General features: G+C 41.9%; 1 protein-coding gene across 8 annotated transcripts in view; it reads left to right on the top strand.

Moving 5' to 3' along the window:
- The window catches only part of GAREM1 (GRB2 associated regulator of MAPK1 subtype 1), a 211,038-nt gene that overhangs the window by 139,351 nt on the left and 57,800 nt on the right, over positions 1-13,887 (top strand). Inside the window, exon 1 of one of the 8 annotated variants that reach the window (XM_064577776.1) lies at positions 12,698-13,335. The exons of the other annotated variants lie outside the window; for them this stretch is intronic. Coding sequence (XP_064433846.1) covers positions 13,323-13,335 — 13 coding nt within the window. The 5' untranslated portion in view covers positions 12,698-13,322. Of the gene's footprint in view, positions 1-12,697; positions 13,336-13,887 lie in introns of those variants that run through there. 8 annotated transcript variants of the gene reach the window in all.

The raw sequence follows: 13,887 nt of genomic DNA on the forward strand, positions 1-13,887 counted from the left end.
AAAAAAATTAAAAAATAAAAAAAAATTAAAGCTTTATTTTGCTATTCTTAATTTTTTATGTAGATAAATAGATTATATTTCTCCAGAAGGATCCTACCTCAAATAAAGTTACTTTTTACTTACTGGAAGCTTGATTTTTTTTTTTAAAACATAGGTTTTTTTATCCTTAATAGAAGCAGCTGCTTCATCTCGTTGACGAGTACAATGCCAGAGATTAAAAAGAGTGGCTGTGTTCTCATTCCACAAAACGGGGCAAATTATCAGTGACACTGTATACCTTCCATAACCTTAAGTTACACTTAAGTGAAGACCTGTTTTATCATTTAACCAGTTGCCAAGGTCATTTTGGGGATTAAACAAAACAATCTGAATAGCCCTCCAAACTCTTATCAAAGAAGAATTCATTGCATATATAAATAGTAAATGATACTTCTTTCTGCTATCTTTAGGATATTTTTTTCAGTAACACACAAGGCATAACCAGCTCCTTACCCTATTGACCTCATCCTGAAGAGGGAGGTATTGGTAGTTTGGAGAAGCAGCAAAATAAAGTTGGGCTTAGGATGACAACACAATGAGGTACCATCCTGGGTTTGCTATTGAGTTGCTGTGACCAAAGGCGTAGTCCTTAATCTCTGCCAGCTTCCGTTTCCTCATAGGTCAAGTCTCCAGTAATCCCCACCCCCTCATGGACCGTTGAGTGAGATAACGGGTGTAAGAGAGAGAGAGAGAGAGGGACTGGCTGGGAAGAGGCGTCCTGAGATAGCTCGGGCCTACTCTGGATATTTTTCTCTTCTATTTTGTCTTTCCACATTCTGTGTTGAGTCTCTTTCTGAAGAAGCTGGTCATTTAAGAGGCGTCTGGGTGGCTCAGTTGGTTGAGCATCCGGCTCTTGGTTTCAGCTCAGGTCATGATCTCAGGGTCCTGGGATCGAGCCCCACGTTGACCCCACCTCAGGCTCTCTCTCTCCCTCTCCCTCTGCCCATCCCCCTGATCATGCTCTAAATAAATAAATAAAATCTCAAAAAGGAAGAAGCTGGTCATTTAGTATGTGATTGTCTCTTCTAATCTTTGCCAATGCTGGCATTTAACATACTCTGGCATTCAGAAGCAGGCAGGACCTACCATCCTTTATTACATTTTTGGGTTGAGTGTATTTGTCAGGACAGGAGTAGGAACTCGGGGTATTTCCTGACGGAAGGCTGTCAACAGTCTAGGTCTTATGTGAGCTTGCTCTTAACACTGACGTGGAAGCCTATAAACGAGAGGCCTCCCACTAAAGGTCGTTGTTTCAGCTGAAGGGAGAAATGAAGCATTCCAAGAGCCCAGACCTTCCACCTAAATTTCTTGAACATTTCCTGACCGATACTCACCCGCTTACATATGGCATCACCTAGATCAGTGATGTTATAAGCCCTTGCTCAAACCACAGCCATGCCCTCCTCTCAAAAATGTAGAGTAGTCTCTGGGTTAAATGAGATTTTTTTATTTGAGCCAACCATTAAAAACCATTAAAAATCAGACGTGTTTCCATAAAAATCCAGATTTCCTGCCTCTGGAAATCAGCAGGTGCTAGAGCTATCAGATTACCGTCTCCACCTTTTTACCAGTTTTACCAATTTACAAGACTTTCTGGTCATGTAAGTGCTTGATTTTGAGACTCTAAAAAACCTGTATTTCTCCTGCTTCTAAACACCTACTCTTCAGAGCAAGCATTTATTAAGTGTCTAGTATAGACTCAAACTGTGCTGTCAGAGAAGCAGAAGGCATGATTCCTGCTGTCAGGGCGCTTGTGGTCAACTAAGAAAACAATACAAAAACAGGTGAAGTAGGTGGGGAAGCACTGAATGCTAGACTCTGGTAATAAATATGAGTGAAGATCAGCATGGGCTGAGGTCATCAGGGAAAACTTCATGGATGACTGGGTTTGAGCTGGTGCTTAAATTCATTCCCTCATTCAGACATCATTTAAGTACCTACTATGTGTCTTGAACAGTATTGAGCACTGGGAATAAAATGGTGTTAGGCACATCCCCGTTTCCTTTAGAGAGTTTACTAGTTAGTGTACAAACATAGACATGTAAGCAAATAAGGACAATAAAATATTGTACATGCTTGGATAAAAATCTATAGACAGATAATGAGATCACTAAAGAGTATGGTCAATTATATACCTGAAATAAGATTTTTTTTTATAGAGTAAGTGATGAGTGAACTGATTCTGGATAAATAGAGTAGCTGAGCCAGGGAATAGAGGAGAGGCATTCCATATACCGAATTCGGTATGAGAAGAAGCATAGTTCACCATGGATGGATCTAGATGGGTTTTAGCATGATGAGAATAAAGTGAGGGCCAGATCTCGGACAGCCTGTGTATTCATTAAGAAGTTAAATTTATAGTAGATAGAGAGCCACTAAAGTCAGAGGATGGAGGGGCACACATCCCAATCCATTCTCCATTGCCTCCGTTCCAGAGGCTGACCTGTAGGGCTGAATCACCAGACTCTCCTGCTCTTTGATTTCCAGGTAAGTTCAGCCAGTGGATAGCTAGCCCCAGCAGGAGATGGGCAGGAAGAGAGTGAGGTCAAGGTCTTTAATTTTCTGCCTTCCTCCCTTGAAGGATCACCAGGGAACAGGTGCATCTCCCCTTCTCAAGGCGACCTTATTTAACATCACTTTCTTCTTCCAGTAACCAGTCCCTCCCCTAGTCCTGGCATGCTATGGTGGTACTTCTCTGCTGCTATTCCTAGGTTATCACTGTGCTTCCCCTGCAGCCCACCCACACCCTTAGCAATAGTCTCATTGTAAATATATCCTCTGCAAATCATCCTCACTTAAAATATGATTAGATTTTAATTTTAAGCAGTGGCATAAGGAATAGTTTCCTAGAATGGAAGTCAGGGGACAAAGCAATCCACTAGGAGATTAGCCAAAGTGAGAGATGATGCAGTTGGGAACTTACAGTAGTAGTGGAAATAGAAAGAAATTGATTGATAACAGGAAGGGAAGGAAGTTGAATTAACGCCAGTTAGATGTAAGAGATTAGGGAGAGGGAGGGGTCGAGGATGACCACCCAGGGTTCTCACTGGGGTGGCTGCTTGGTTCAAGAAGTAAAAAGATGGAGTTCGGTTTTGCATCAGTCAATTTTTAGAGCTTTGTGGGAGAGCTGTTGGAGATAACACAGCAGGTATGGGGTGGGGTTGATGTGGAATTCAGGTGAGGTCTGGCTAGAGAGAAGGTTGGTGTGTTGTCAGCCTTTAGGTGGTCCTTGGAGCCAGGATGATAGAGGCGTTCCCCCAGGAGAGCTGAGAGGGTAGGAGAAGAAGTAGAATAAGGGAGGAAGATGGTCATGCACAGAACTTAGAATGGCACTAAAAGTACCCATAGTTTTGCAGAGATTAAGAAGAAAGCTTGAACAAAGGCAGAGAGGGAGAGAATGAGTATTGATCACACAGGTGGTGGGGGAAACGCTTATAGAAGCAGAGTGGAGTGAGTTTATGGAGAGACTTGAAAACTAAGGCAGAAGAGCCTGATTGGGGCTAGAAATTGAAGGGCTATTATAAGTTTACTTATTTTAGAAGGGAGCACTGAACACTTGAGTGAGGTGAAATCCATTCAGGTTGTGTTTTAAGATGATCCTCGAAGGGCCGAAATGAGAATGGGCTTAACTAAACCTGGAGCTATAATACCAGTATGAAGTGATGAGGATCGAAGCCAAAAGAGTGGCAGGGAGTGCTGAGGGCAGAGTGATTGCAAGGGTCCGAAGGGTGAGAGTTAGGGGAAAATGAGTATAGGAGAAGAAAGATGAAGATGACCCCAAGATTTCCACATTAACTCGTCAGCAGCCACGTTCAAATCTAAGACCTTTATAGGTTCCATCATGTTTATGATAATCGTGCCCCAGAAAATTTCTGATAATTCTGAAGAAGCAACTGGCCAATTAGATACACTGGAAAATGCGATTTTCCCATTTTCAAAAAAATAAGGAAACCATTTGCATGGTGTGAAATAGAATGATGCCATTTTGAATCCAGGTCTAGTTAAGTTCAAGGATGGAGTTTCAGAGTAGAAACTAATGGTCTGACTACTTTGTGTTGTATAATCTTAGGAAAAATAAATAAAAATACCCACAGGTAATTTATGGTGAAACTCACCATATTTTGGCTAATGATTTCTTTCTGTTCTTTGTCTTTAATTCCTGTTCTCTGTGGTTATGTTTTGAGCCTTTGGGTTCATGTTTGTTCTTTACCTACCTTTTCCCGCAGTTCCTTTTCTACTCTCACCTCCCCAAAACCTCATAATTTTAGGAACTAACTAGAAACAATGTAGGAATCGGATTTTAGAATGGGAAATGCTGCATTGTAGTATTTCAAGTTCGTGTTATTTTTTTTAATTATGCTCAAGATTAAGGGAAATTTCTAAAATTGGTAATAAGAGAAAGAACAGAAAATTCACAGAATATGAAACATAAATCACTTATCATAAAAATGAGATCCACCTTTATAATAAGAAAAATCAGTTAAAATTACAATAAAATACTATTTTCCACCCATCAAGTTGGCAATGATAAAAAAATTGGCAATAAAGTCTTAGGAAAGGTAGGAGGAACCACAATCTCTATGAAGGTTAGTTCCACAGTATCTCTCAAAAATTAAAATGCACTTACCCTTTGGCCCAAAGATTCCACATTTAGGCATTTTCCCACCAATATACTTGGATTAAGCATGCAATACCTTTGTAACGAGGATGTGAACTTGAGCATCCTTGGCTGCGAAAGATTGAAATCAATCTGAATACCCATCAATAGGGGACTAGTTAAATTAGTGATGGTATTTGCATGGGGTCCAGCTCTTAGAATGAGACAGATTCTCATATGGAATAATGAAATAACTGTACAGAATGCTACCAGTTGTTTTGAAAAGGGTGGCACTGTGTGTGTAGAGATCGTATCAGACACTCTCTGGATGGATGTACAAGAGAATGATAGCCCTGCCTCTGCGAAGAGATCTGAGGATAATATTGGGAAGGAGACTCTGTTTTCACCCTCTACCCTCAGGTACTGTGTGAATTTTTTGGCAGTTGCATATATTAAGTAATCTTTAAATCTCTTCCCCTTACTCCAGAAAAGGGAAGGGAAGTTGTTCACGAACACTGACAGTTTTGGTAGAGGGTTTAGGTAAATGAGTTTTCATACATTGTTGGTGGAAGTAACCATTTGCTTAAAGCTTTTAAAGGGCATTATATTGGTTGGTGCAATTCAAAATAACAAGATGTGTATCTTTTACCTGGCAATCCTACTTCTACATTTCAATCCTCTAGAAAGTCCAGCCTGCATGTATAGGTAAAGATAAAAAATACAAGAGTAGGTGTAGAGTTAAAGTTTGAGTGTAAGTGCAGATTCCTGCCCAGATTTATTTGCTTCCTGAAAAATGTCAACTGGTTTATTATTTCTATCACTTGAGAAGTGTTCATTTCTTCATATTTGGAAATGGCCCACTGGCTTTAAAGTCCGGTTATTTGAACCATTTAGATTATATTTCACATTTGCACAACAGACCTGAAAGCTTTTAACGTAATGTTGGTGGCCTGTGTCTGAAAGAGGTAAGAGAAGAAAGTGTGCTCTCATTCATTATTTAATAAGCACCTACTATATGCCACGTGTGGGGCAGGGCTGGGCATGCCACACTGAATAACACAGACATGGTCATGGCATTTCGACGTTCCAGGTTTCCTTCTTCTGCTCATTTTAGCTATTCTGAGGTTGCTTTGGTGTCCTGGTGCCATTTTTGTTGCTTTTGCTTTGTTTTCTGTTTTATCATTTTGCACCGATGTATGCAATGTTTTTCTGCTCCCAGAATGAGGGAAATGCCAGCAGAGTGTTGTCGTTCTCTTCAGTTATGGGCCCACAGATGGGTACTAGAGAGGCCTTAGCTCTCATTCCGTTTCTTTTTATTTGCACACATAAAGTGGGCCACTGTGCTAAAGGGGTGGTGGACGGTAAAACCTGAGCTGTAAAAGAAGATTTACCACACAGGCCATGCTCGTTACCAGCAATGATGGGGACCCGGGAAGCACGAAACACAGGGAGCCCCATCTTTGCCAGTGGCATGGAACTTATTTCCCACTGATCATTGACCATAACTTCCCAGCCAGTAACAAACACGACAGACCTGAATTTGGCCACCTCTAACTTTCCCTGTTATTTCTAAATGTCTCAGCATTATTCCTGTCTCTTCTTAATTAGTGTGTTTCCATTTTCATTTCTGACAACTGACCTTTTCCCTCCAAGTAAAGGAGAAGGTATATAGCCCCATAGCATCCTACAGGTGCCTGAAGTGTAGATGCCTGTGGGAGGACTCCGGGCCTCTTAGCTATGCTGCGCACCTCATCCATTCTGAGGTCAGTCACTGATTATCGCCCACAGAAATGGATATTTTCTGGGGCGCCTGGGTGGCTCAGTCATTAAGCGACTGCCTTCGGCTCAGGTCATGATCCCAAGGTCCTGGGATCGAGCCCCGCATCGGGCTCCCTGCTCGGCGGGAAGCCTGCTTCTCCCTCTCCCACTCCCCCCTGCTTGTGTTCCCTCTCTCGCTGTGTCTCTCTCTGTCAAATAAATAAAAATAAAATCTTTAAAAAAAAAAAGAAATGGATATTTTCTGGATGACAGCTATTTCTTGTCAACCTACTAATTATGCAATATAGTTTTAGGAACGCATCATGAAAGCGGTGCAGTTAGTACCAATCTTTGCTTTTTAAATGTTATCGTAGGGGCTCCTGGGTGGCTCAGTCGGTTGGGCGTCTGCCTTCGTCTCAGGTCATGATCCCGGGGTCCTGGGATCGAGCCCCACGTTGGGCTCCTGCTCAGCGGGGAGCCTGCTTCTCCCCCTCCCACACCCCCTGCTTGTGTTCCCTCTCTCGCTGTGTCTCTGTCAAATAAATAAATAAAATATTTAAAAATAAATAAATAAATATTATCGTAAATTTAGGTAAGCTGTAATTGATGGGCATGTCATTGGTGTTGAGTTAGTTCCTGCAAGTTTCTGGGTTCTGCAGACAGAACGGTTCTCAGAATGGAGACGTTTCTGAAATCATCAAAGCTGTTGAAAACAATGCAGTTTCCTCCCTCTCCAAGACCCAAGTTTGACAGTAACATCTCAGAACAGATGTTTTGATGATCTCCAAATGTTTTTATTTGGTGGCTCAAAGACTGTTATTCATGAAACGGTCTGTTAAAAAATTAGTTCCTTCATGTGGGGGTTGTGGGAATATGTGCTATGTAAATCAATTTCACATTTTGGCAGGGAACTGGCTCTTCACTCTTTAGATGGACTCCAGGCTTGGACTCCGATGGGCCACAACAGTCACGGGGAGTATAGTAACGCAAGAGCTCAGCATCTTTCCCAGAGTACTTAAAGTTGACTCATCTGCGAGCGTCATTCTTTTGTAAAAGAACAGAAGCTAAGTAAAAATTCGTAGAAAATTGGTCTTATAAAAGACAGTGAGAGAATGTAGCCACTCATGTTTGCTGGTCATTTGGACTATTCCAATACGATCCACTTCTGCAGCTTACACTTTTTCATTGTAGACCATCCTAAGATAAACATGGGCCAGCTTAGGATGTGTACCTTACAAGGCACCTTACAAGAGACCTCAGTGTAACTATTTAAGAGTATTGCGATAGAAGGGACTGGTCATTGTCAGTCTGATGTCCTGTCCTCTTGCCACTCCCCTGATCCATATTTTCCGCTCCTTCCAGCAGGATGGAGGTCAGCGAAGTGTGCGGCCCAAGGTCCAGATCTGACTGCTGCCTGTTTTTGCACATAAAGTTTGGTTGGGACACAGCTGCTCCAGTTTTGTTTCCGTATTGTCTCTGGCTGCTTTCAGGAGACATCGCCAAAGGGGACTAGTTGCAACTGAGACCATTTAGCGCATTTTGAAACCTAAAATATTTACAGAACAAGTTTGCCAACCCCCACTGTAGGAAGTCGCATATATACTGTGACCCATTGTTTAGAACATTACATTACTATAGTTGGTATATTTAGGGGGTGCCTGGCAGGCTCAGTTGGTGGAACATGTGACTCGATCTTGGGGTTGTAAGTTTGAGCCTCACATTGGGGGTAGAGATAACTTAAAAATAAAATCTTGAAAAAAAAAAGATCTTTGGTATATTTAGATTTTGAAGGCATTTGTAGGATGTAAGAAACGTAAAATAATAATTTGGTTTTAGATCATCAAACATAGGACTAGGACAGTGTTTAAAATAATAATATATGTACACAAAGAAACATATAAACTAAAATCTTCCAGGACAGTCTGAAGGAATTATATGGAAAAGAGGAAAGGGACGTTAACTGACTGTTGGATGTCCAATGAACAGTTAAAACAATGAATGAAAGGAATCTATTTTTCTGAGGTACAGTATGTTCAAATGTTAAAACATTTGGTCATATTTAGCTGTTACTTTATTTTTATTCTTTTTCTTTCATCTGTGTATGTTAATCAGTCTCAGAATAGTTTCTTATAAGTATTCCCATGTGTATGTGATTTCAGGTCTTTCTGTTCAACATAGGTGGCAAACACTGGTGAGACTAGAAGTTTAGAATTTATTCAGCTGAGGGATGCCTTGGGTGGCTCAGTCCGTTGAGCATCCAACTCTTGGTTTCGGCTCAGGGTAGTGAGGTTGAGCCCCAAGTGGGGCTCTGCGCTCAGCGGGAGTCTGCTTGAGATGGTCTCCCTCTGCCCCTCTCCCTGCTCTCTCTCTCAGATAAATAAATAAAATCTTTAAAAAAAATTATTCAGCTGAATATTAACACAACAACCATACCAAATATGATTATTCATTTGGTCCATAAGCCAAAATAAATCTGAGGCTGCTGCTAGTATAAGATCACAAACACAAGAGAAAAAGAACTAAAGAATTGCTTAAAGGTCAAGCCCCCAAATTGGGAGAGTAGAAAAAATGGCGTTAAAGGGACAGACATAGTTGTATCAGGAATCCCAGGCTCTATTTTATGAACTAGATTATCAGCAGTCATGACAAACAGGACAAGGAAAACAAAGGATGAGAGTTCTAAAGCTCTTATTTCATGAGAGGAAGCATCCTATTTTGTCAGGAGATGCGTTTTTTTCCCCTGAGAGGACTCTGTCACCCGAGAAGGGACTTGAACAGTACCTGTGATCACAGTTTGAAGGGAATGCAGAGATGTTCTGGACCCGCACTATCTACCACAGCAACACCTAGCCGCATGCGGCTGCTGAGTGCTTGCAGCCAGGCTGGTGTGAACGGAGGAGTGCCTCAGGGGAACACATACACAGGATTTTCGGGACTTAATGCAAGAAATAATAATAACAATAAAGACTTAGTGCAAAAAAAGAAGGTAAAATATCTCATCAACGATTCTCTTATTTTAGATGTATTGGTTTAAGTAAAACATGATTAAAATTAATTTCACCTCTTATTTACTTTTTTTACGTGGCTCCTAGAAAATACGTGATCGCATATGTGGTTCATGCTGTATTTCGGTTAGGCAGCACTAATTCTAAGACAAGTGAGGGTGCAGTAACATACAGTTGGCCTACGAATGCATTTCTGAAGGGACGGAATAGAATTTAGCAAAGGTGTGTGTGCTTTCGGGTAATCTCTCAGCTCAGAGATTGAACATCTGCAGACCACTTAATGGCTATTTGGCATACATGCAGATCCCCCATCCTATTAGGAAAATTTTTCTAAAATACTGATCACAAAATTTGAAACAAAGTATTTCATACTTACAAGAAGATGATATCATTGGTAGGTTTTCATAAACTATACCTGGTTTAATGATTGTTTGAATTATGTTCGGGTTCCAGATCGACCATTTCTTTTCTTATTCTTGTAACAGATTATTACAGAAATTGGAAATGTTGGGCAAAAATTGGTGTCTCTGTCAGATGGTTCTGGACATTCTAACCAAGTGGACCTCTAAACTTGAATTCTTACTGAAAACTACTTTTGTGTTCCTGTGTATCAAATTCCAATGCTCAAACATTGTCTGTTTCATCCTGGAAGACAACTTCAACTGCTTATCTAATCTAATCTGTTTTATTGGTCCCTAAAAAGTATTATTTGAGGTTCTGTGCATGATTCAGATAATGATTTTTAAGTAGACCAATAACACACCAGTGCTTTCTTTCTCTGATGAATGAAAACATTCAGCTAATGTTCAGAAACAGGCAAACCTTGTATATAGTCATGCAGTTCACCTTTTATGTATAATTTTGAAAACCTGCAGTTACTAATGTGTTGCTTCATTGTTTGCTAGTCCTGGGACGGACCAAAGTCATTTTCTGTCTTTTGTTCAGTGAACGTTTATTAAGTACCTATTGCATGTGAGGTTGAGACATGTTGAATCTGGTGCTAATGAGACTCACAAGTATAAATATCCAATAGACTCTTAGACATATGTCTCTAGAAGTTAAAAGAAATTTAGACATCAGATATGTTTATTATATATATATATATATATATATATATATATATATATATATATATACAGCCATTTGCACAAGAAAAATCCAACCGTTTAACTTTGCCGATCTTCAAAGAAATGCAGATTACAGGCAAGAGATGCTTTTTTAGTACCCAGTGAATTATCTAACTTAAAGAATACTTACTGCAGGGGCACCGGGGTGGCGCAGTTGGTTAAGTGTCTGACTCTTGCTTTCGGCTCAGGTCATGACCTCAGGGTCATGAGATCAAGCCCCACTTTGGGCTCCAAGCTCAGAGAGGAGACTGCTAAAGTTTCTCTCTCCCTCTCCCTCTGCTCCTCCCTGCACTCACTCGTGTGTGCGTGTGCGCGCGCTCTCTCTCTCTCTCTCTCTCAAAAAAATAAATAAATCTTTAAGAAAAAAAAACAACACTCACTGCTGGCAAGATTGTGGTCCAACTAAGATGCACATGGAAGAAATACAAATTGGCTACTGGTGGAAATAGAAATTAGTCTACGTATTTTGGAAAGCAGGATAGCCAGGCATGTTAGACAAAAAGAATTGTGTGATGCCCTTTGCTTTAGTAATCCTGCACTAGAAAATTTATCCCACAAAAGCAAGCCAAAAAAGAGAAGAGAAAATCTCTGTGCATCTTGAGAACAGGAAAGGGAGCTGAGGGTTGCTAAATGGTTAGTTGTACTAAGTACTGAAAATCCTCTCATCCAAGCCTTGCTGCAGCCCTTTGAAGTGTCCCCACTTTACGGGTGAGGAAACAAAGCTCAGATGGATTAGTCATGTGTCAGTGGCAGAGTTTGCACTTACTAGCCTAACTCAGATTCATTGGGTAAGAACAGAAAAATAGTTAAATCCAATTATGAAATGTGATGCAAACTTTCTAAGTGTAGTCGTGTGGGGGGAACGTCGGAAAATATGGGGAGGAACGGAGATGAAACTGGAGCTACTCCATAATTATTAAGAATTTGTACAAGGACTAAGTAGAATAAAGACAATGAAAGCTTGATTTATTATTGTGGCAGAATCTGTTTAAGCAGTACTGATATTGCTATAACTTCTTAAAATTTTTAAAAATTCTGGTTTTTTTTGTGAAAAGAGTATAATCTAACGTATTTTGACTATATTTGCGAATGTTTTATTCATACCCCTCCATATCTCTAAACGTATATGACCTGTTACATCGTATCTGGCTGCATTCTCTACGTTGTCCTCATCGCCCTCCCCTTAACTCCTGAAAACTCTCCCTTCAGGGTCCATCACCAACAAAATCCCTATGTCCTTAAACTCTTCTCTGAAATTACTTTTATCTTGTTAAACCCTAACCTGGGTATGCCCTGAAAACACCACTTCCCTGAAGCCCTCTCAGATGGCCGCTCCATTTTTTGCCCCAAAGTTGAAGAGCTGGGTTCTTCAATGCTCCCTTGACCATTCCACTTCTCCCCTCCCTAGAAACTCTCAGCTTTAATCTCGTGTTCTCAGACTCTCGCCCGCTACCCCATCGTTGCTCCTGATCTAGGATCCCTCCCCCATTTCTCCATAATTTTCACTCCTGGGTCACTGCCTTTCTTTCCAGCATTCCTTCTCTCTTCATTCTTGGGGATTTCAATGCATAGATTCATGGATAGATATGCGATCCTTCTAATACCCCCTGGCCTCTTAGATTCTCTAGCTTCTTGTCACCTCAACCTTTACCTCCCACGGTTGCCCCCTAGACTGCGTCATCACCAACCACTGCATGCTTCCATTATCTCAAAGTGCATGCCTTCCTCACTGACCACTCCTCTGCTAGGCTCTTGAGCTCCCTCGCTTCAGAAATTCGACTCCATCAGAACCCACTATCCATCGATTCCACTACTTTTCACCCTCATTCCTCCCTCCCAAGCTGTTGGGTCCAGCTCAGGCTCCCCGGACAGACATTATATTCGCTCCCTTGCATATATCCTGGCTCCTCTGCCCTCCTTCATGTCTCATCCTCACTTGGCAGTTTTACAATCCTGGCTGAATCCAGATCTCTGCCCACTTGGTGCCAGCCCCTATGCGTCGCACTTTGGCTGGAGAAAAATGCAGAACTGTACTGTTCGGTTTCACTTTTAATTCATGACCGTGAAACTCAAGTGGGAACTTAGGGCTGTCCAGCAGTCATGATGTGTCATTCACTCTCAGTGGACTTTTTACGGTCTTCTCCTCTTTCCTTAGCCCTCCCACAGCTCATTCCTCAATCGTACTCTCAGTGGATGCCTTTCTTCCAACTTTTGCTGGAAATATTGAAGCAATAAGAGGGAGCTCCCACCAGCTCCCACTGAGCTGTCACACGGGAGCTCCTGCTGAGGACCAGCCCGTCCACTCCCCTGTCACCTCTGCCTACCCAGGGACATGCTCCAATAATTCCATCCTCCTAGGCTTGTCCCTCCGTTGGTTATTCCCATCAGCATCCACCATATTAAGGAAACCAGAAACACTCCCTCAATCCTATTCCATGTGCTCCCTCAGCTACCACGCCGTGTCTCTTCTCCCCTTCGTAGCCAAACTCCCCAAATGTCACCTGCTGTCCATTCCTTTTATTCCTACTCCTCCCTTCTCAGTCTCTCCTAAATCCAGCTCAGTCAGGCTTGACCCCAACTGTTCCACTGCTCCTGTCGAAGTCCCCACTTAAATACAAGTTGCTAAACCCGACAGTTGTCAGCTCTCATTTCAGAGCTCCTTGAAGTGCTCGAATCACTGGCTTCTAGAATGCACCCCTTCTGGATTTGCCTCTCACTACCACCCCCCTCCAGCCAGTCCTTCTAAGTCTCCTGGGACTCAAACCTTAGACCTCTTCTCTGTCTACACTGAAGCCCATGCTCCTCATCAGTAAGTGCCGTGGCTTTAAAGATCGTCTGTGTGCTGATGACTCCTAGATTTATTATCTCAGCCCAACTTCTCCCTGAGCTCCACATGTATATGTTCATCTAAGAGCTTTTGGGATATCTTTATTGCATGCCTAGTAGACGTCTCAGACTGAACTGATCCAACCCCCACCCCTCCAAACCTGCTTCCTTCAGCTGCTCAGGCTAAATTCGTAACACTTTCTCACCTTTTCCAAACCCCTGCCATCTCACACCTGGCTGACTGCAGGAGCCTCCTCACTGCTCTCTGCCCCTACACCTTGCACCTTCACAGTGTGTTCTCAAAACAGCAACCAGAGTGGTCCTTCTATAACATTGGTTAGATCACTTCTTCACGCATACCCCCAGTGGCTCTCAGATAAAGAGCTACAAGTCTTCAAAGCTGTACGTAGTCTGACCACCTGTTATTTCTCAGACTTTATTTCTCTTCCCTCTTACCTTTTGCTTACCCCACTCCAGCCAACACTGGTAGCATGCCAAGTGGGCAGCTACCCATCCACCTACAGCTCTTTGCCTA

The sequence above is a fragment of the Mirounga angustirostris genome, unplaced genomic scaffold, assembly GCF_029215605.1.
Source record: "Mirounga angustirostris isolate CCGP_5_RB_7025 unplaced genomic scaffold, mMirAng1.0.hap1 SCAF_14, whole genome shotgun sequence".
In the NCBI taxonomy this organism is placed as follows: domain Eukaryota; kingdom Metazoa; phylum Chordata; class Mammalia; order Carnivora; family Phocidae; genus Mirounga; species Mirounga angustirostris.